Source organism: Gadus macrocephalus, chromosome 17, assembly GCF_031168955.1.
Source record: "Gadus macrocephalus chromosome 17, ASM3116895v1".
NCBI classification, from domain to species: domain Eukaryota; kingdom Metazoa; phylum Chordata; class Actinopteri; order Gadiformes; family Gadidae; genus Gadus; species Gadus macrocephalus.
Window position 1 is genome coordinate 6,889,403 of NC_082398.1, and position 20,217 is coordinate 6,909,619.

The 20,217-nt window shown below is 47.9% G+C and overlaps 2 protein-coding genes and 1 long non-coding RNA gene across 4 annotated transcripts in view; 1 reads left to right on the forward strand and 2 right to left on the reverse strand.

The window, feature by feature from the left end:
• LOC132475492 (uncharacterized) overlaps positions 1-14,167 on the reverse strand; it is a 40,553-nt gene extending 26,386 nt beyond the window's left edge. Inside the window, exon 1 of the long non-coding RNA XR_009529928.1 lies at positions 14,129-14,167. This is a non-coding gene — a long non-coding RNA (uncharacterized LOC132475492). The remainder of the gene's footprint in view (positions 1-14,128) is intronic.
• Positions 419-5,975, reverse strand: LOC132445693 (uncharacterized). Its single transcript, XM_060035808.1, has 4 exons — positions 5,960-5,975; positions 5,275-5,404; positions 2,391-2,505; positions 419-1,402 (listed from the first exon to the last, which is right to left on the reverse strand). Exons 1-4 carry the CDS (start codon positions 5,973-5,975, stop codon positions 1,007-1,009), a joined length of 657 nt encoding a protein of 218 aa, XP_059891791.1. The 3' UTR covers positions 419-1,006.
• Positions 4,096-17,506, forward strand: f13a1b (coagulation factor XIII, A1 polypeptide b). Of its 2 annotated transcripts, none has more exons than XM_060076643.1 (15): positions 4,096-4,255; positions 6,205-6,446; positions 7,155-7,343; positions 8,487-8,735; positions 9,300-9,418; positions 9,715-9,822; positions 10,168-10,342; positions 10,881-11,019; positions 12,237-12,340; positions 12,536-12,624; positions 13,245-13,398; positions 14,522-14,797; positions 15,216-15,376; positions 16,042-16,178; positions 16,987-17,506. In XM_060076643.1, exons 2-15 carry the CDS (start codon positions 6,242-6,244, stop codon positions 17,126-17,128), a joined length of 2,247 nt encoding a protein of 748 aa, XP_059932626.1. In that variant the 5' UTR covers positions 4,096-4,255; positions 6,205-6,241; the 3' UTR covers positions 17,129-17,506. The 2 variants fall into 2 exon arrangements, with proteins under 2 accessions (XP_059932626.1, XP_059932627.1); XM_060076644.1 differs by having other exon boundaries at positions 4,104-4,255; positions 6,217-6,446.
• Positions 17,507-20,217: the final 2,711 nt, after the last annotated feature.

A 20,217-nucleotide genomic window follows, 5' to 3' on the forward strand; every position in this document is an offset into this window, starting at 1 on the left:
CGGGCGGGAGGCCCCCCTGGGGTCCTAATAGCGAGCTGGCGTGGAGTTTTAGTTCAGGGTCCCTGCACACACATCCATGTAAAATAACTATGGTTACACACATAAAAGAGAGCAGTATGGGGACATTTGGCAGAAGCCTCAGTATACCCTTCACGATAAACTGTTTGACAACATAAAAATAAATAAAAAAGCTGTAGTGGTAGGAAAATAAACTTGAGTCAGGCAACACCGCCATCTGGTGGACAGAAGGCGACTTTGAATGAAAACATAACCGAGATATCCATCGTTATTATTTGAAGTGTTTTAATATTGTTACTTGAATAATATGATAAAGGGTTTGGAATGAATGCAAATAAATTGATGGAGGACACAAAATAGAAAAATAACAGTTCTTCCTCTACTGTGCATGTGCTGAGCCGCGATCTGTAAGCCCCTGGCGGCACCACCTTGGGGGGCCGGTCCCCGGAAAACGCCCCCGAAGAACCCGCTCCCGTTGCCGTAGCGTCACGCGGCGCCTGCCGATCTTGACGCGGTGGTCCCTGTCGAGTGCCAAGGGGCAGCGAGACTCCCCCAGCACCAGCACCCTGAGCTTGGACTCGGCCTCCTTGACCTTCCGCCCCCCCCCGGAGGGTCAACACACACACACACACACACACACCCCCCCCCCCCCTTTCCTTTCCCTCCGGCGGGCCCTCATCCTCCCTCCCCCAGTTTTTGTTTTGTCTTCTGTTCTCGGGGGCTGACAGAGCTGTTTCTCCCCTTTGATCCTCCCTCTATCTGATCCCCATCCACCTCTTCTCCTCCTCTTCCTCCTCCTTCCTCTTCCTGACCATCCACTGGGACTGGCTCCGTTGCATCTCGCGGGTCTTCCGCCGCGTGTTGTGTTGCATGATCTTTGGCTGACGCAGTCATCCCCGTCTCCTCCACAATAGCCGGTCGCCATTTGCCCTGATTCAAGGCCCTCCTGCTCGTCGCTCATCTCCTTCAGATGCCTTTCTCGGCCACGTCACCCCTCCTGGGCTTGAGATAGACCGCGGGCAATGCCTTGGAGTTGCTTCCGCTTGACACTCATCGTCTGACCATGCGTCTCTAAATCTGCGCCCCAGCCGAGACGCTCCCGTTCCCGTTCCCCGAGGCGCTCCTCTTTACCTTCTAGCTTCCCCCCCCCCCCAGGCCTTGAGCTCCCGGACACTTTGGTTTGAAGGTCCAGGCCGCGGTCGTTCAGCTCCTTCTGCCCAGGTCGGCGTTCCCGAGGGCCCCCCCAGGATGGCGTTCCCGACAGCGCTCTTTCCCGTCTCACGCTCTCCCCCGGGAGGGGCGACGTGGCTCGGGGAGGCGGTGCTGTGTCCGGGGGGACGGAGGGGGGTCGGCGGGGGCTCCGGGCTCTCCTTGCCGCTCTCGCCTAGAAGGAAGGACCGAGGGCGACGCGGGGCCAGTTGGAATCGGTTACAGCGAGGACTATGAAACTCCACTCAATGTCATGACTTAAGTCAACTTAAGTTGAATCAACTTAAGTCCTTCATGAGTACATTGAAAGTAGAGATGTTCTGAGCTTAAAAAGGCCCACTATGCAGGATCGGCCATTTCTTCGCTGTTTTCTTGGTTTGCGCACGCACTTTTCTCTACACGGCGCCCCCTAACAGCTTCGTAGTAGTTATTTTACAACACTGTCGTAACAACTCGTTGACGACCCTTCCCCATGCACTTCTACGCGAGCCATGTGCATTTGTTTGCCATGTGCACATGTGCAAGAAGCCTGCGAATGCGTGGAGCCATGTCTGAAGTAGATGTTCATAAAGTTAAGACATGGTTATACATTTTTAAAATGGTGTATTTGTATTGCAATAAACATAAATCCATCCTTTTTTATAGTTGACGGGGAGAATTTATATCCTAGATTATAATTGTTTTATCTTTGGTTGAACAGAACAATCAGTGTTGGCCAACATGATAAATAACGTTAGCACCGACAGTCGCCTCTTGGGTCCCTTATCAGTCGATTGATCCATGATGAATGCAACAATTGCCTCGCAACTGGCTGTTTATATCTAGCCGGTGCCATGTTTGGGTGTGTGTCTGTGCCGTAAAGCATTTTCGAAACTACAATCTGACTACATTTTCGAGGCGCGATTGGATACTTCCGCTGCGTCACATCCGGATTGTGTCGGCCCGAACAGAGCAAGTTGCATATTCGCTTTTTCCTTGGAGAAGCGACAAGGGGCAATGAAACACCCACCAAACGACCCAGAAATGGTTGTAGAACCATCAGAATAACTCTCAACCTGCATTATTAAGGTAATTTTAGCAAAAAATCTTGCATAGTGGGCCTTTAAATGGCCATGAGCAGCAATACAAAAAGGAGAAGCACCGAACAAAGGAAGAATCCTCACGTGTGTTTGAGTCATCGGCTGAACTGCTGCACCCTCAGCATCCATCTGCCCTCGCTCTTCCTCCGGCTTGTCCCCCTCCTCTTCCTCTTTCTGGGTCACTTGTTCCTTTTTGCGTCTAAGGAGCACAACGATTGCATCGTACGTTAATGAAAGTGTGTGTGTGTGTGTGTGAAGAAAAACACCAGTTTTTTTTTTTTGCAAATCTCGGGACGGCAAAGTAACTTTGTTGGAGGCACTGCGTCGTCACGAGGAGAACGGGACCCTTGTGAGGAGCACAATGTTCCACAACCGGTCGGGCAAGAACCCTCACAAAAAGCGGCAACCATCGTGATCAATAAGACGTTTCCATTGATCAAAACGATCGGGAATACAGGCTGAATTCGCACAAAGCTTTCAACCCTTTTTTCGCTGCATGGCCGGTTTAAAATCCAGTTTCATTGCGTAACAGCGCCGCCCCCCCCCTTCTCCTCCGGGGTGTCGCCCTGCGTTCTGCAAGGCGAGGGGTTGCCACAACAATCCCTGCACTGTGCTGTCCGCCAGACTCCCTTCACCAGGGGGGCCTGTGGCCGGCGTGGCAGGAGTGATCCCGCAAGCAGCCGCCTGCCAACAGCCCAGCGGTGGCCTGACCACGTATTGGAGAGGAGCACATGTGCATGCACACACACGTGCACATGCGTGCTCACACACTCCCAACAAACATAGGCAGAGTAACACGCACACATGAACCAACGCACACACACACACACACACACACACACACACACACACACACACACACACGTTAACAAACAGACATGCACATGCATGCACACACACTCCCAACAAACATAGGCAGAGTAACACACTCATGAAGCAACACACATTAACAAAAACACACACATTCGTGCAAAGGTAGTTTCCTTAGGAAGGGGTGAATCATGAAAATGAGCTCATTTTTTTCTGTGTGTGTGTGGATCATACAACCAATCCCTTGTTTTGAAAGGAACATATTGCTGATGTTGGTTTCACACCATTTATTATTATAGCGTACGTGACAAACTGTTATGTGACCAATGATTATTTCCATGGCGATGGTACATTGTTCGTGTTCTACGTGTAAATGTTGGGGATGGATTACAGTTTAAACCTGCAGTATGTATGTTTTCCCAATAGGAACAGCTACAGCTAAACCCTTTTCATACTAGAAAGGGCAAAGGCCGACAAGAATTAACCGATTTAAAAAGAAAGATTCCCTGGACGGATTGACTCGTGGACGGGCACGTTTTATTCTTGAGAAACTTTTTTACGATATTTTTTAATGGAGTAGCGGGGGTAGAAAAGTGACACATTGCACAGGTTTAACTCTACTGCTTAGTGCTGCAGAGACAGAGTGGTCATTGCAGCTGATTACACGTGAATCACTGGAAAGGGTCGCTTTTAGCTCTTATAGAGAGACGGTAGATTCCCCACCTACCTCCTACCTCAGACCGACATGCCCACACACACACACACACACACACACACACACACACACACACACACTCTCACTCTCACTCTCACTCTCACACACACACACACGCGCACACACACAACAAAATACATGCATGTTTGTGCACACACGCATACACTCATAAATGTTAACGTTCTTGCACATACCCATCTCACACTAACTAAGCCCATCCCACATGTATTTACCCCAGAGCACATGTACACACGCACACGCACACGCACACGCGCACACGCACACGCACACAGGGACAGGGGCTAGCTCACTCCTCCTGTGTATATAAGTGGAAGCAGAGGTGGTGTTCAGACTGAGCCTCTCCCCCAGCATCCAGAGGACCCACCAGGACTCCTTCTCCACCCCTCTGTCACAGCGAGTGTCGGTGAGAATCCACAACACTTACTCTGAATTTCATTGTTCGTTCAACATTTTTAGAGTTTTCGTTTTAGTTCAGTTTCGTCTAATTTTATTGACACTTTCCCTTAGTGGAAAGACGGTTATGTGAAGTACGTTTGAGAAGATCTGCCTTAACCGCCGTGCGTCTCTTTGCCTCTTGCAATTTAAAAGGGCAAAGAAACTAGACCGAAGCCTTTTCACAAAAAAAATTAAAGTCCCGTTATTACATAACAGGACTTTATTACCCGACTCGACGATAGAAAGAGTTTGTAAATGATCAGGGAAAAGCCAGTAAAAAATACCACTTATTCTTTACTCTCAGAAGCAGAATCATGAGGGCCAGCTGCTTGACAGCTGTTCTTCAAAACATTCCCCATCAACGTCTGTGTTTATTTGATTCTGCAAGAATATACGATGCCAATCCCTTCTGTATGACAATTGACCGTTGTTCTGAACGTGTTCAGTCCAGTTCAGTTGAATCTGTTCAACTGAAGGACAGGAGTGGGAATACCTATAGATGAAGTCATCTTTCCACTGGTCTGTGGTACCGGGAGAATCTGAGATGTTCTGTTCAGGGCACTGCTTTTTGACAATATTCTGGGTATACAAGCAACACCATCGCCATCGTTTAAGATGCATAATAAAACACGTAAGATAGTTTTGATTCTTGAGTTACATGACCATGAAAAGGAAAGACTGGTTCCTCTGAAAATACAGTGGTGCATGTGTGTGTGTGTGTGTTTGTCCTTTTGTGTGCCACTTGTATGTTGTGTGCATATTTTTTTTACGTGTGTGTTTATGTATGTGCATATTGGTTTTGTGTGTGTATGTGCATATCGGTTTCGAGTATGTGCATATCGTTTTTTTTTCAAGGTGTGTGTGTGCGTTTGTTTGAGTGTGTAAGTGTGAGCGTGTGTGTGTGTGTATGCAACTCGTTCAAGCCTCGACTTGTCACTTGTTACGTCACTGTAGTGTACGTTGTGTTTACTTTGGGGTAAGCTCAACGTTTTAATAGCCACGCCCAGCTTCAGGTGCTTCCCATTAGGTCGACCCAGCCCCGCCGGCGGCACACACGACAACGGGGCTGACGGCAGGGAGAAGGCGGTGATGTCATCACACCGCTCCACAGATTGTACTGAGGTTTTACAATTACATTAATCACATTGTAAATACCAAAAAAAAGTCACAGAAAATGAATGCCATTCGCACTGTGAATACAACCACTGCCAAACACTTTTAACATCCCAATTTATAAGTTGTTGAAGGCTAATAAAAATGTTCCACGGCTCGAGAAAAGATCAGTCTGTTTGCATACTTGAGATAAGAACCAAACAAACATCTGGCTATTCCATAATTAACCACATTGTTTTGGTGTGATTTTGTTTATATCACAGACGAGTTCTTGAATAATATTCCTGTTGTATAAATGACAGCACATGTGCATGCGCACACGCAGGCGGTGCTCAAAGACATTTTTGCTTTGTGTGCAAACCTAAAGCAGATGGCTTTTTGCATACAGCTTTTATCGAGTCTTCCTCACAGCCTCGCAAGGTCAAGCAGCCACCTACCATAAAGCACGCCAAGTCGCTCATTTCAATAGAGCGACGTGCACACACACAATACTCTTTTTCAGGGGGCACCATTTTGGGTGATGCAGGCAGGCTGCTGCTTTGTTTGGTCACATTTGTACTTTGCCACTTGTACATTGTACCTTGGAGGTGATTCAATTGTCCCTAGACATTTGCTTCGCCTTGTTTGTTTTACATCAAATAATTTACCTTTTTGATTTAAAATTGGATTCTGTGTTGACTCCCTTGCACACACACACACACACACACACACACACACACACACACACACACACACACACACACACACACACACACACGCATGCACAATGTTCACACATTTGGCCGCTGGTTTTGTTTTGGTCAGGGAACGTTCCAGGCCTGATCTCCAGCTAGCGCCCGCCATGGCAGACGCAGACGCCGCCGTGCCCCCCGTCGTGGTCCCCAGCTCGGCCCCGCCCCCGGCCCCTCCGGGCGGCGCCCCTCCCAAGGCGACGCACCACGGCCGCGTGGCTGCCCCCGTCGCCAGCTCCAACGAGGACACGGAGGAGCTCCCCGAGTTTGAGCCTTTCGGGGCTCTGGGGCCGAGGGGCTTCCCGTCGCTGGCTGGTGAGTCTGTCTGTCTGTCTGTCTGTCTGTCTGTCTGTGTGTGTGTGTGTGTGTGTGTGTGTGTGTGTGTGTGTGTGTGTGTGTGTGTGTGTGTGTGTGTGTGTGTGTGTGTGTGTGTGTGTGTGTGTGTGTGTGTGTGTGCATGCGCGTGCGTGTGTGTGTGTGTGTGCAAATTTGCAAACGTTTGCAATTTAAAAAAGGGGAAAGTTATCTGCATATACGGGAAGTGGTTATTAATAGAACGAAAGTACAGCGAAGGAGAAGTAGCCAGATAGTTAGGAGCTGACAGACGCCCTGCTTTACCAGAGATAAGTCCGTGTGCCGTCCGGTCCTCGGCCGATAAGCCCTGGAGACGTCGACGGGCCCCCTTCCCTGACACATTGACTGACCTCCCCCGAGGATAGGGGATAGAGCTGTTTAAAAATACACCCGACACAAACAAAACCGTCTGGAGGGAGCAGATTGAAGGGCATTGACCCAAAAGGATAACGGTTCTTCACAAAGGAAAGGAAACGGCCGCCAATTGCCCGTCGTCCCAAACATCTCCAACACCCCCACCTAGGGCTGTGCAATTAATGAATGTTGACACCGTCACCCCCACCTGACACCGCCACCACCCGCACCGCCGCTCCATCCGCTACCTACACCACCAACAACGCCCCCAGTCACACAAAGCCGTGTTTTTTTTTCTGCATGTTTCCGCCGCAGAGTACCTGGACATCTCAAAGGTGGACATGGTGAAGGAACGGGACGAGGTCAACCACCAGCAGCACCACACGGACCGCTTCAACACCAACTTCCTGATCGTTCGCAGGGGCCAGGAGTTCCAGGTCAAGATCACCTTCAACCGGCCCTACGACGCCGACAAGGACAAGTTCGCTGTGGAGTTTGGCATTGGTGAGTGTGGCGGGACATAACAGTGCAGTTAGAGAGTCCAGCGCAATGGTGGTTCCCAACCCGTGGACCGGGGCCCTGAAACGGCCCTGGTTGGTGACGGACATAATCTGTCCACCCCCTTTCCGTAATATGTAATCCTGATTTAGATTGCGAATATAATTTGGTAGCATTTATAGGATTTAGTTTGTAAGCGATGAATTACGCGACGTAATGAGAGGTTTCGCTCCATTATTTGCCAAATAAGGAAATTTCTTGTCAGATTTGTAGTTGCAAGTATGTGCTACTTTTTTGACAATCTGCTGTGCGTGAAGCATTGCTAATAACCTAGTATATACAGTATAATATCCGGGTGATAATATTATAATAATATTCAGGTTGGCTTTGTGATGTGCTGCAGTAGACCATAAACGGTTGGGCCACACCACAGTTGAGTACAGGGTGAGCCTTGGTACAGAGTTCCCCTGTCAGCACAGTGCTAACTGTCAGACTAGTGCTAAAAAACGTAAGCCTGCAACGCTAATGTGACGTACTGCTAGGTCAGTACAATTGCACGAGGGAATGCCGTGGGATTTTGACATCTGACGTTTGCGAACGTTGGGGGGATTACTGCTTAAATCCACCTCCATCTATTTTGGGGAACTCGTCAAATAAAACAATAAAAACATGGAAAAATGTCCCTGAATGTTTACACTATCGTTAGTCGATTCGACGTAATAAAAAAAAAAAAGACTGCATATACCGTAATTTTCAAACTATAAGCCGCGCCTTTTTCCCATTTTTTGATTCTGCGGTTTATACAACGGTGCGGCTAATCTATGGATTTTCACAGCTAACGGCCTCTAGGGGACCTCCTAAATCTATGGATTTTACAGGTTACAGTCCACCAACTTTAACTCTATGGGCACTATGACCGGTCCGCGCCCCCCCACCTTTAAGCGGCGGGCTCCAGTGCGTCTTATATATGTACACATCATTCAATTTAGCTGCTGCGGCTTATACTCCGGTGCGCCTTGTAGTGCGGAAAAGTACGGTAATTGATTTGGTGAAGCCACTGCTTCTCCCCAACTGTGCTAATCCTCCACCACATGCCTCCCTTGTGATTGGCTGACCGCTCGTCCCCTCCTTCCCCACCGTCCTCCCCAGGCCCCAGCCCCCAGTTCAGCAAGAGGACCTACATGCCGGTGTTCCCCACCCCGGAGCAGCAGAGCCCTTGGGCGGGCCGCGTGGTGGTGGCCGCCGGCCCCGAGGTCACCATGGGGATCACACCCACCGCCGACGCCATCGTCGGGCGCTACCGCCTGTACGTCGCCGTGGTGACACCCTACGGCATCCGCAGGACCCGTCCGGACGACAGCCGCGACCTCTACATCCTGTACAACCCCTGGGTGAAGGGTAGGAGGGAGGGAGGGATGATTGATGAGGAATGGGTGATTGATGGATGATGGATGGATGATGGATGGATGATGGATGGATGGATGGATGATGGATGGATGATGGATGGATGGATGGATGATGGATGGATGATGGATGGATGGATGATGGATGGATGATGGATGGATGGATGGATGATGGATGGATGATGGATGGATGGATGGATGGATGGATGATGGATGGATGATGGATGGATGATGGCTGGATGGATAGATGATGGATGGATGATGGATGGATGATGGCTGGATGGATAGATGATGGATGGATGGATGATGGATGGATGGATGGATGATGGATGGATGATGGCTGGATAATATATGGTTGGATGATGGATGGATGGCTGAATGATCGATGATGGATGGATGATGGATGGATGATATATGGATGGATGATAGATGATTGATGATGGATGCATGAATGATAGATGGATCGATGCATGGAAGGATTGATTGGCTGACAGACTGACGCAAAGCTGTTGGGTGGATTTGAACTCCATCTCCCATGATTCCTCCTGGTCCCTCCCAGAGGATGTGGTGTTCCTGGAAGACGAGGAGGAGAGGGATGAGTGCGTGCTCAACGAGTCAGGGGTCATCTACCACGGCACCTGGGACGACATCGCCGAGCGCAACTGGAACTTTGGCCAGGTGAGGGACACTTGAGTTCAGAGCAGAGCGGAAGGTTCACGAACTGTCAGAGAAAGGCAAAAAAAAACAGGATCCAAACCAGTTTTCTCTTCTCATCCGGTCTTAGTTTAGTAACGGTGACAAAATGGCCTGGATAACTATTATGAAGATCATATATGATTTGTTTCAATTTAAAAAATCTGAATACGATTTTGTTTCTTGTAACTAATATTGATAACAACAACAAAAAATAGCTACGAACAATAGCAACACAAGACATGCAGTGGTCTTTGTTGACGGAGTTCTTTGTGTTTCAGTTTGACTTCGGCGTTCTGGACGCCTGTCTCTACGTCATGGACCGGGCTGGGATGCCCATTGTCAACCGAGGTGACCCAGTCAAGATGGCCAGGATAGCCTCTGCCATGGTATTACCCTCATCAGTTCTTATCCTAAATCACGATGCAGCGCAGGTTGTTAACGGACAGTAGACACACGTACTTTAGGATAAACGAACGCCTATGTCCCTTAAAGGGACTTCGGTTAAGAATCAGAAAGTCCTTCTCATTACTGACCCCCTTTGGCCGGTAAGTGAACTGCAGCCTGCTCAAGCAGAAGAAATAGCCTTATTTAACAGCCTTTTTTTGTGTGCATGTGCATCTGATCGTGTGCCTTCGCGGTTGATCATGTGCGTGAACCATAACACCCCTTATCCTGACCCGTCGTGTGTGTGTGTGCGCGCCCCCCCCCCCCCACCCCCACCACCCCTCCAGCTGAACTCCCGGGACGACGACGGCGTCCTGGTGGGCAGCTGGAGCGGGGACTACTCCTACGGCGTGGCGCCCACTTCCTGGACTGGCAGCACCGACATCCTGTTGCGCTACTACCGCACCCGCAAGCCGGTGGGCTACGCGCAGTGCTGGGTGTACGCCGCCGTCTTCAACAGCTGTGAGAGAGACACGTTGACAGCGTCGTGACACATTCCACCACCAGGTGTGAGTGTGATCGGCCGTTACGAGCCGTTTAGAAAAATCGGCCTCTTCTGACATCACAAGTGGGGGCGTGTCCACCGAGATGTGTGTCTACCAGCCTACCCTCGTGGACTGTAGCAAACGTTGCTCATCTGTCCTTCGTACATCTCGGTGGACACGCCCCCACTTGTGATGTCGGAAGAAGAAGATTTCCGAAATGCTTTGTAACGGCTAATCACACTCACACCTGGTGGTGGAATATGTCACCTTTAAGGATTAGGTTGATTTCATTATTGTTGGTGGTTTTTTGTCATTTACTCTTTATTATTTGAAGCAATATTACAAAGCTGCTTCAGCATGTAAGGTGAATCGTTTTGGATTCATGTGTTTATGTATTATGCGTTGTCCTATAGTAAATTAGTGCAAATTCTGTCTGTACACTTTGTGTGTGTGTGCGTGTGCGTGCGTGCGTGCGTGCGCGTTTGTGTTTGTGTTTGTGTTTGTGTTTGTTCCAGTCCTGCGTTGCTTGGGCATCCCGGCGCGCGTGGTCACCAACTTCTACTCTGCCCACGACAACGACGGCAACCTGAAGACGGACATCATCCTGGACGAGAACGGCCGCATCGACCGCAAGAACACCCGCGACTCCATCTGGTACGCGCTGGGCCGGGCTTCAGTGGTCCCGCTACCATGTAACCATGTTAACGTCTTACCATAGTGCCCTTTTACCATGTTACCATGTTAACATCTTACCATAGTACCCTTTTACCATGTTACCATGTTAACATCTTACCATAGTGCCCTTTTACCATGTTACCATGTTAACATCTTACCATAGTGCCCTTTTACCATGTTACCATGTTAACATCTTACCATAGTGCCCTTTTACCATGTTACCATGTTAACATCTTACCATAGTGCCCTTTTACCATGTTACCATGTTAACATCTTACCATAGTGCCCTTTTACCATGTTACCATGTTAACATCTTACCATAGTGCCCTTTTACCATGTTACCATGTTAACATCTTACCATAGTGCCCTTTTACCATGTTACCATGTTAACGTCTTACCATAGTGCCCTTTTACCATGTTACCATGTTAACATCTTACCATAGTGCCCTTTTACCATGTTACCATGTTAACATCTTACCATAGTGCCCTTTTACCATGTTACCATGTTAACATCTTACCATAGTGCCCTTTTACCATGTTACCATGTTAACGTCTTACCATAGTGCCCTTTTACCATGTTACCATGTTAACATCTTACCATAGTACCCTTTTACCATGTTACCACGTTACTAGCGCCACATTGGACCTTTATTAGCCTCTCAGCATTTTAGCATTATTATATCATATTTATGTTATAGGGTTAGGCTGCTTCTTTATAATGCTATATGTTTATCCTGACAAATTTGCATTCCATTCCATTATCTTTTAACTTCAACACATAAATAGTTACAACAGCATCTGGCTTAATTTACTGGTGTACTACTGGTGTACTACTATGTACACCACTCCCAACACTGAGTGACATCACACGCTACCTCATCGACCAATGAGGCGGCGGGCTTTCCTCATCGACCAATAAGGCAGTGGGGCAACCTGATCGACCAATGAGGCGGCGGGCTTTACTCATTGACCAATGAGGCGGCGGGCTTACCTCGTCGGCTTAGCTCAGGAGGTAGAGCAGTTGTCTTGTAACCGAAAGGTTGCTAGATCGATCCCCTGCTCCTCCTGCCCTAATAAATGCCCTAATTGAAATTGTCGGCCAATGAGGCGGCGGGCTTACCTCGTCGACCAATGAGGCGGCGGGCTTACCTCGTCGACCAATGAGGCAGCTGGCTGACTTGTGTGTCTCCTCTCAGGAACTACCACTGCTGGAACGAGTGCTTCATGGCGAGAGCAGACCTTCCTACTGGCTTCGGAGGCTGGCAGGCCGTGGACGCCACGCCACAGGAGACCAGCGACGGTAAAGTCAAAATATTATATATATCTATATATAGATATATATATAGATAGGCAGAACTTTTAAATGCTAAACTCAAATAATGAATATCCTTTAATAATCAATACATATAATCATGGCATTGACATGGGGACTTTCCACCCCGTGGGGTATTTAAGACGTGATATAAAACGGACTGTCTCTCTCGTCCCATCACAGGAATGTTCCGGTGCGGTCCGGCGTCTGTCCGAGCCATCAAACACGGAGAACTGTGCTTCCCCTTCGACGCCGCCTTCGTCTTCGCAGAGGCGAGTATCTTCAAAACTACCTCCTCTCAGCGCTGCTCCCTTATGGAAAAAAAATCATAATCACGATTATTTTTCGGCATTATTGAAATCATGATTATTCAAACCATTATTTTTGAGTTTGAAAACGTGATGCCTTAATTCAGCATTTGTTATCTTGCAATAATCAAGTTGAAAAAAACGTTTAAACACTATTATCATACCGGCTCTTTGTTCTGCAGATGGAATGTTGAACGATGTGTTTTCACCGCTGGTTCTATTTAAGTAGTTGTACGTTTCACAGTAGGTTCCAGAAGACGTTTTGGAAGATTAGGAGAAATGATACAGGCGTGCGATAACGTGACGCACTACCTGATGCTCTCGCTGTGTTGACTGTTTTCGTGTTATACCTCACACCTCCGTACTCTCATCAGGCAGTCAGCTGACACACCCATTTACCCTACACATTGCTGATATATAACATGTCATGCATCTTGTACTGTCTATTGTGTATATAATGTATAGATGTGAGTGCATTGCATGCATAGTGTGTGTAGGGGTTTGTGTAGGTCTAGCCTGAACAGTATTTCAGTCTCTGTCCTTCGTTCTGATTGGCTGTGCCGTGTTGCCTTGTCGCCGGGCAGGTGAACAGCGACGTGGTGTTCCACAGCCGGAAGAGGGACGGCACCATGGAGGTGGTGAAGGTGAAGAAGGACCACGTGGGCCGGCTGATCCTCACCAAGGCCACCGGCTCCTACGACAGCCGCGACATCACCGAGCTCTACAAGTTTCCCGAAGGTCAGGCGGCCCGATTTCCTAAATCCCAATTGGCCGAGCCGTCAGCCGTCGCCCCCCGATGGCTGACGGCTCGGCCAAGCTAGGAAATTCTGTATAGGAATTGGAATGCACACCGTTGTTAACACTGTTGTTGTCACTGGGTTGTTACTGTTTTATGTTAATTTCACACCAACAGACCACAGCCCCCCCTCCATTCTCTGTGTGTCTGTCTGTCTGTCAGTCAATTGAGGCAATAAGAAAGCCTCTTGTCTCTGTTGTGTTTTACCACTAAACTCAAGATGTGTCTTTTAAACCTCCCTCCCTCCCTCCCTACCTCCCTCCCCTCTCCCTCTCACCCCCCCTCCCTCCTCTCCCCCCTCCCTCCCTCCCTCTCTCCCCCCCTCCCACCCTCCTCCCTCCCTCCTCTCACCTGCCCTCCCTCCCTCCTCCCTCCAGCCCTCCTCTCTCCCTCCCTCCTCTCTCCCCTCACTCTCTCCTCCTCCCCCCCTCCCTCCCTCCTCCCTCCCCCCCTCCCTCCCTCCTTTCCCCCCCCTCCCTCCCTCCTCTCTCCTTCTCTCACCCCCTCTCTCCCTCCTCCCCCTCCCTCCTCCCTCCCCCCCTCCCTCCTCTCTCCCTCTCTCACCCCCTCCCTCCCTCCTCTCACCCCCTCCCCCCCTCTCTCTCTCCCTCCCTCCTCTCACCCCCTCCCTCCCTCCTCTATCCCTCTCCCCCCCTCCCTCCTCACATTTACATTTAATTTACATTTAGGGCATTTAGCAGACGCTTTTATCCAAAGCGACTTACAATAAGTACTTGTCATAAGAAGTGCATCAATATATCGCTGTCGGTACAGAAAGGATGTTCCTAGAACCAAGTGCAAGTACAACAATCGCTAGGCCAACCAATTCCCCGTGTTACAGCCATGATAGCAGCTACTGCAGTTGCTACACAGTTAAGTACTATAATACAATACAACACAATACAATATGTACAATATGTACAATGTACAATGGTGGCCAGAAGGGGGAGGGTGGCTATGCAGAGTCGAGGTGGACTCTGAACAGGTGAGTCTTGAGTCTTTTTCGGAAGATGGCTCTCACCCCCTCCCTCCCTCCTCTCTCCCCCCTCCCTCCCTCCCCTCCAGGCAGCGTGGAGGAGCGCACGGTGCTGGAGAAGGGCGAGGTGTACGGCTGCGCCCGGGACCAGAGCACCCTGCCCGAGGCGGACGTGGAGCTGCGGCTGCCCGCCCTGGAGGTGGCGGTGGGCGACGACTTCGAGCTCTGCCTGGAGGCGGTGAGCCGCAGCGGGGAGCCGCGCACGGTGGACGCCTACATCACGTGCAGCGTGGTGTACTACACGGGGGTCACCAGCGCTGACTTCCTCTTCAAGACCCCCACCCTGGAGCTGGATGCGAACCAGAGTGGGTGTCCTGGGGGTGGGGGGGGGGGCACGTGAGGACTGATTGTGGGTCGATGCAGGGAAATGACCTCGGTTCAAACTTTTAGTCATCAATCACGATTTGTGTATGTGTTTGTTTGTGTGTGTGTGTGTGTGTGTGTGTGTGTGTCTGCGTGTGTCTGTCTGACGTTTGTGTGTGTATCTTTGTGTGTTTGTGTCCATGTCTGTACTTGTGTTGTCCTCGTGTGTGGGTGTGTGTCCTGGTGTGTGTGTGTGTGCATGTGTGAGTGTGTGTCCTCGTGTGTGTGTGTGTGTGTGTGTTTATGTGTGTCCTTGTGTTTTTTTGTCTGTGTGTGTGTGTGTGTGTGTGTGTGTGTGTGTGTGTGTGTGTGTGTGTGTGTGTGTGTGTGTGTGTGTGTGTGTGTGTGTGTGTGTCCCAGGTGTGAAGGAGCTGTGGCAGGTCCCCGCCCGCTCCTACATGAAGAAGCTGGTAGAGCAGGCTAACCTCCACTTCATCGCCACGGGGAAGGTGAAGGAGACGGGCCAGATCATCACCGCCATGAAGGTGGTCGCCCTGCACATGCCCAAGCTCTCCATCAAGGTGAGCCCCCCGATGACCAATCAGAGGACCAGCCCAAGACGAAGTCCCGCCCATCTGACATGGTGCTGATCTGCTGACTGAGGCTGTATTAAAAGCCTTTTTGTATTCTTTGTCTCTGTTATTTTTATCCAGTAGATAGAATGGTAAATTGACTGCATTTATGTAGCACTTTTGTCCAAAGCGCTTAACAATGTTGCCTGACATTCAGCCATTTCATGCACACATTCACACACCGACGGCGGAGTCAACCATGCAAGGCAACGGCCAGCTCGTCAGGAACATTTAGGTTGAGGTGCCTTGCTCAGGGAGACTTTAACACAGCTAAGAGGAGCCGGGGATCGATCTAGCAACCTTCCTCTTCTACACAAGATTTTATGTTATTTTATGATAATGAGCTTTAAACTCTTTGCATTCCAGCCAAAGTATTTGTCTATCATTCTGTATTAAATCAAACCTTGTTTGTCGGATTTTCCCTATATTTGCTCAGCTGTGCAAATTATTATTATTATTATTATAGATTTTACCTATTTCTGCTAAATAGCAACCAAAATGTTGCTATTCCTAACACAAAAGCATAAATGCAAACAAAAACAAAGAGGTTACGGTGATCCTCACCAGGTAAACTAAATCAATGTATTTTATGTAATTTCCTTGGTTTCCTGCAGGTGTCAGGGTTGAACAAAGTCAACGAGTTGATGGTGGCCACTGTGGACTTCACCAACCCCTTCAGCTTTGTCCTGGAACACGTCTATGTCCGCGTGGAGGGGGCGGGGGTGCTATCACCCGCCTTCAAATATTACGGGTGAGCCAAAAAAAAAGCCAACTCATCAAAAAGCTCTCAATAGATTTTAAATAAGATAACGATGTTGCCTACTTTATGAATCCCAGATGGGATTTCGGGGTATGACAATGTGCATGGCTCAGCAAATAGTGGAGCATATCCTCGACACCAAACTGAAACATCTGTGCCCATTCCGAAGTTGCTGCTACACCAGATAATGATTAGCTGCGTTGATGCTTATCAAAGGATAACTTTTCCGATCCGATTTCCCAATCATTCCCTTCAAGTGACTAACACGGACAACAATGTTTTGAAAACGGTCCAGCATTGCGCGAGAGCATTTCAGGCTGCAATGTAACCCCAATGGGGCAATAGCCTCCCATCAGTGTATACCCTCTAAATGTGCTTGATGGGCTCAGGTTCCCTTCCGAGAAATACAAACTCTTCCTTCATCCTTTCGTAATGAGCCTTAGCAGTAGGTCTGAATGATTAATCGAATTCAAACCAACATCGCAATGTAATAGAACGTGATTGGTAAATCGCAGACTGCGATTAAATTACACGAGTAAGATTTATATTTATTTGCCCAAAAGGGAAGAGCAGTTTATATGATGACTGCTTCCGATTTTGTGCGGGTCATATTATAGAATGATTTATTTCTTCTTGGAACTTAAAAAATAAAAATGCATGCTAAATGAAGCAATTGCAATATTAGTTGAAATATTTGCAATTAGATAATTTCCTCAAATCGTTCAGCCCTACTTAGCAGCTAAACCTGTGCAGCTAATTTACTTAACGAGCCCCCCCCCCCCCCCCCCCCCCCCATCAGTCTCATCCCAGGGGGCTCCAGGATGACCTGGACGGAGGAGTTCACCCCCCGGAGGGCTGGCCCCACCAGGCTGATCGCCACCCTGGACTGCGCTGCCCTCCGCCAGGTGTCCGGCCAGCTTGAGCTGGACGTGCTCCCCTGAAGGCCCAGATGCTAAACCCCTCCGGCCCAAACCGGCTAAGGCTCTTCCCCCCTGTGGCTGGAAAATAGTTAATCTTTTAACGGTTTATATTCCGATATATTTTTTGCTATCTCAATTCTTTCAAATTTTTGTACATTTTGAAAAGAACATTTAGAATTTGTTATAAATTCAATTACTGCTCTGCCTCCCGAGTCATTAAACAGAGACAAGAATGATAACGTTTGAGTCACAAAATAATTGTTTTTACTAGATTTGTTTGCTGCCATGTAAGGCTTTACTTTTGCTTGGCGTTACTGACAACTTTTTGTCATGCCCGCTTAATTTTCTTCTTACAAAACACGTACCAAATACATAACCAAATAAAAATGTAACTCATAAGCAACATGTATGGTTGTGTTTATGTGCCGAATCCTCATGAAAGATATTCAGAGGAAAGAAACAAAGAGGGATCCGCTTGGAGATGCGTGCTGCATGTCCGAGCTGAACGCAAGCAGCATTCACATTTAAAGGGGTCACATTATTCCATCAGTTGTGAGTGTGATTAGTAATTACAAGCCCTCTGAAATCTGCATGACAACACAAGTGGGAGGGTCCACCTAGGTGACACTTCACCTTGGGGACTATTCTTGTGTCTATAAACACACAAACCAGGGTGGTCGGTTTATTGTAAGGGTTTGTTGATAAGGATAATGAATCCTGGTGTTCCATGTCGCCATCCTGAGTGTGTGTGTGTGTGTGTGTGTGTGAGAGGGGGGGGGATGGCCGGTTTAACCTGTGCACACTGATAGCTCAATGTGCAACAGGTCTTCACCCTCGCCCTACACAAACATACTCGGTCAGGTGAGGCGGCTCGAGTCATCCACACACACAATTATGCAGGTTTTACATATAGGAACACGTCTCGCATGACTCACAGTTACAGATTGTGCCTCCTACACATAAGGCTGCTTCCAGTTATTGCAGCTACTGATCGGTGGTATCGACCGGCCTGGCCTTCGTCTGACATACCCAACATCTGGGAAGCCCCTTATGGAATCCAATGGATGGCAAGTGTTTTGTCCACCTAAATTGAAGAAAACAATTGAAAAATAGAAGCTAACTTTGCAAACATAATATCTCATGTTTAAGAGACATTTTGATTGAATATGACTTTATTTTTTATTTTTTTTATTTCGATTTCTTTATTTTTTTCTCGCGCTTTATTTTTATTTTTTTTTACATGATTTTGAGATGGAGGCGGGGTGAAGGCAAGGGCGACCTGATTGGTCACTCAAACCAACCCGGCATTTAATTGGTGCCATGTTGACCTCCGCTGACTGAAGGCTTGCAGAGTGGTGAAGTAACGCCCCTACCATCCGGTAGAGCCCATGGGACCTAAAAATATGAATGGGTTTCTATGGAGAGAAAGTAATTATCTTCTGATCCCAGTCTTTATATGCCACGGATTACACATATGTTGTTTGTGGATTTAAATGATAATTTTTCATGTCAATTTGACCGTTTATTGTGCAATTGTTCAGTTAAAGGCTCTAGAGAAAACACAATGAGAAAGACTACACGTCTCGTATGTGACGTCACGCCCCCTGCGACTGTCGTGGACCAGACTGACAATCTCCCCATCGGCATAACTGAAACTCTCCACATGCCCTGATTTATAATGGATTTCGCCTCTTTCGATGCTTTTATCCTCCCCTTGGAAAGAACGTGGTGAAGTGGAGCAGAGAGATCGCCATGTCTGCACCAGAGTTCCAAGTGTGGGTGGTGACGTATATCATTCGCGTCGAGAGCAGCGAGGGGCTGTAGTTCACAAAGCGGCCTAACCATAGACCCAACACAAAACCAAACATTATCGAACTTCTTCACGAATTTTTTTAGCTTTTTTTGCATGAGAAATTATCATTTAAATCCACAAACAACATATGTGTAATTCAGGGCATATAAAGACTGGGACCAGAAAATAATTACTTTCTCTCCATTGAAACCCATTCATATTTTTCGATCTCATAGGTCCCATGGGCTCTAAGGGGCGTGACTTCGCCACTCTACATCATCATCATCGTCAGCCACTATCTACTGGAATAGCGATGCAGGTAATGATTTTTTGACCTCAAATCAACGTATTCATTCAGAAATAAGTCCTCATTGGTGTAAAATTATCTCTGCAAAAAATCTCACTTATCCTCCTAATCGAAGAATAATTAATATGTAGTAACATAGGACGGGTAAGCTTCATGGAGGCTTCCATGTTCTTCCGGTCTATGAACTGCCGAGAGGGACAAAAAGTATTACGTGGTACAGGAAATGCAAACACGTTTTCACTCTGAGCCAGCGTGAATGATGACTGAAATAATTCACTATCTTGCTCGAGGAATAATTACTCATCCATCATTAGCTTACACAAATGATTCAATGCAGTTTGAAATAATGAGCCTCATCATCACTCGAATGACTCGATGAGGTAGCATTGGATGTCATGACACAGCTTCTTGGCACATACTGCCCACCGTAGTTTTTGAACAAGCGAGCACTATTAGTTTGAATGCAATATACAATTGTACCACTAGATGAGAGTAATTTTTACACAGTGTCCCTTTAAGTAGACGGTCTGTGTCTGTCTTCCAGATTGCAGCAGACCCACCTACACGAGTTTGAGAGCAAGTGAAATCTCTTAACACATTGAACATGTCAAGTCAAGTCACTTTTATTTATATAGCACATTTAAAAACAACAGGAGTTGACCCAAAGCGCTTTACATTTGCAGAAATCAGGGATGGGCAGGACAGTTGTTGAAAGGGGCCCAGGGATACACAGGTCTTGACTAAAGAAGAAATGCATAAAATAAGTAGAAAATAAGTAGAAAGAGAGCAATACAAATAGTCAGAACAGGGTTAAGGGTGTTAAGGGTTGTTAAAAGCAAGAGTGAAAAGGTATGTCTTTAAATTAGACTTTAAACTGGCTAGGGTGGTAGAGGACTTGATGTGGGGTGGAAGGGGATTCCAAAGGTTTGGCCCAGCAACAGAGAATGCCCGTCACCTTTCGTTTTAAGACGTGTATGCGGGACAGATAGGAGCTGTTTTGTGGATGACCGG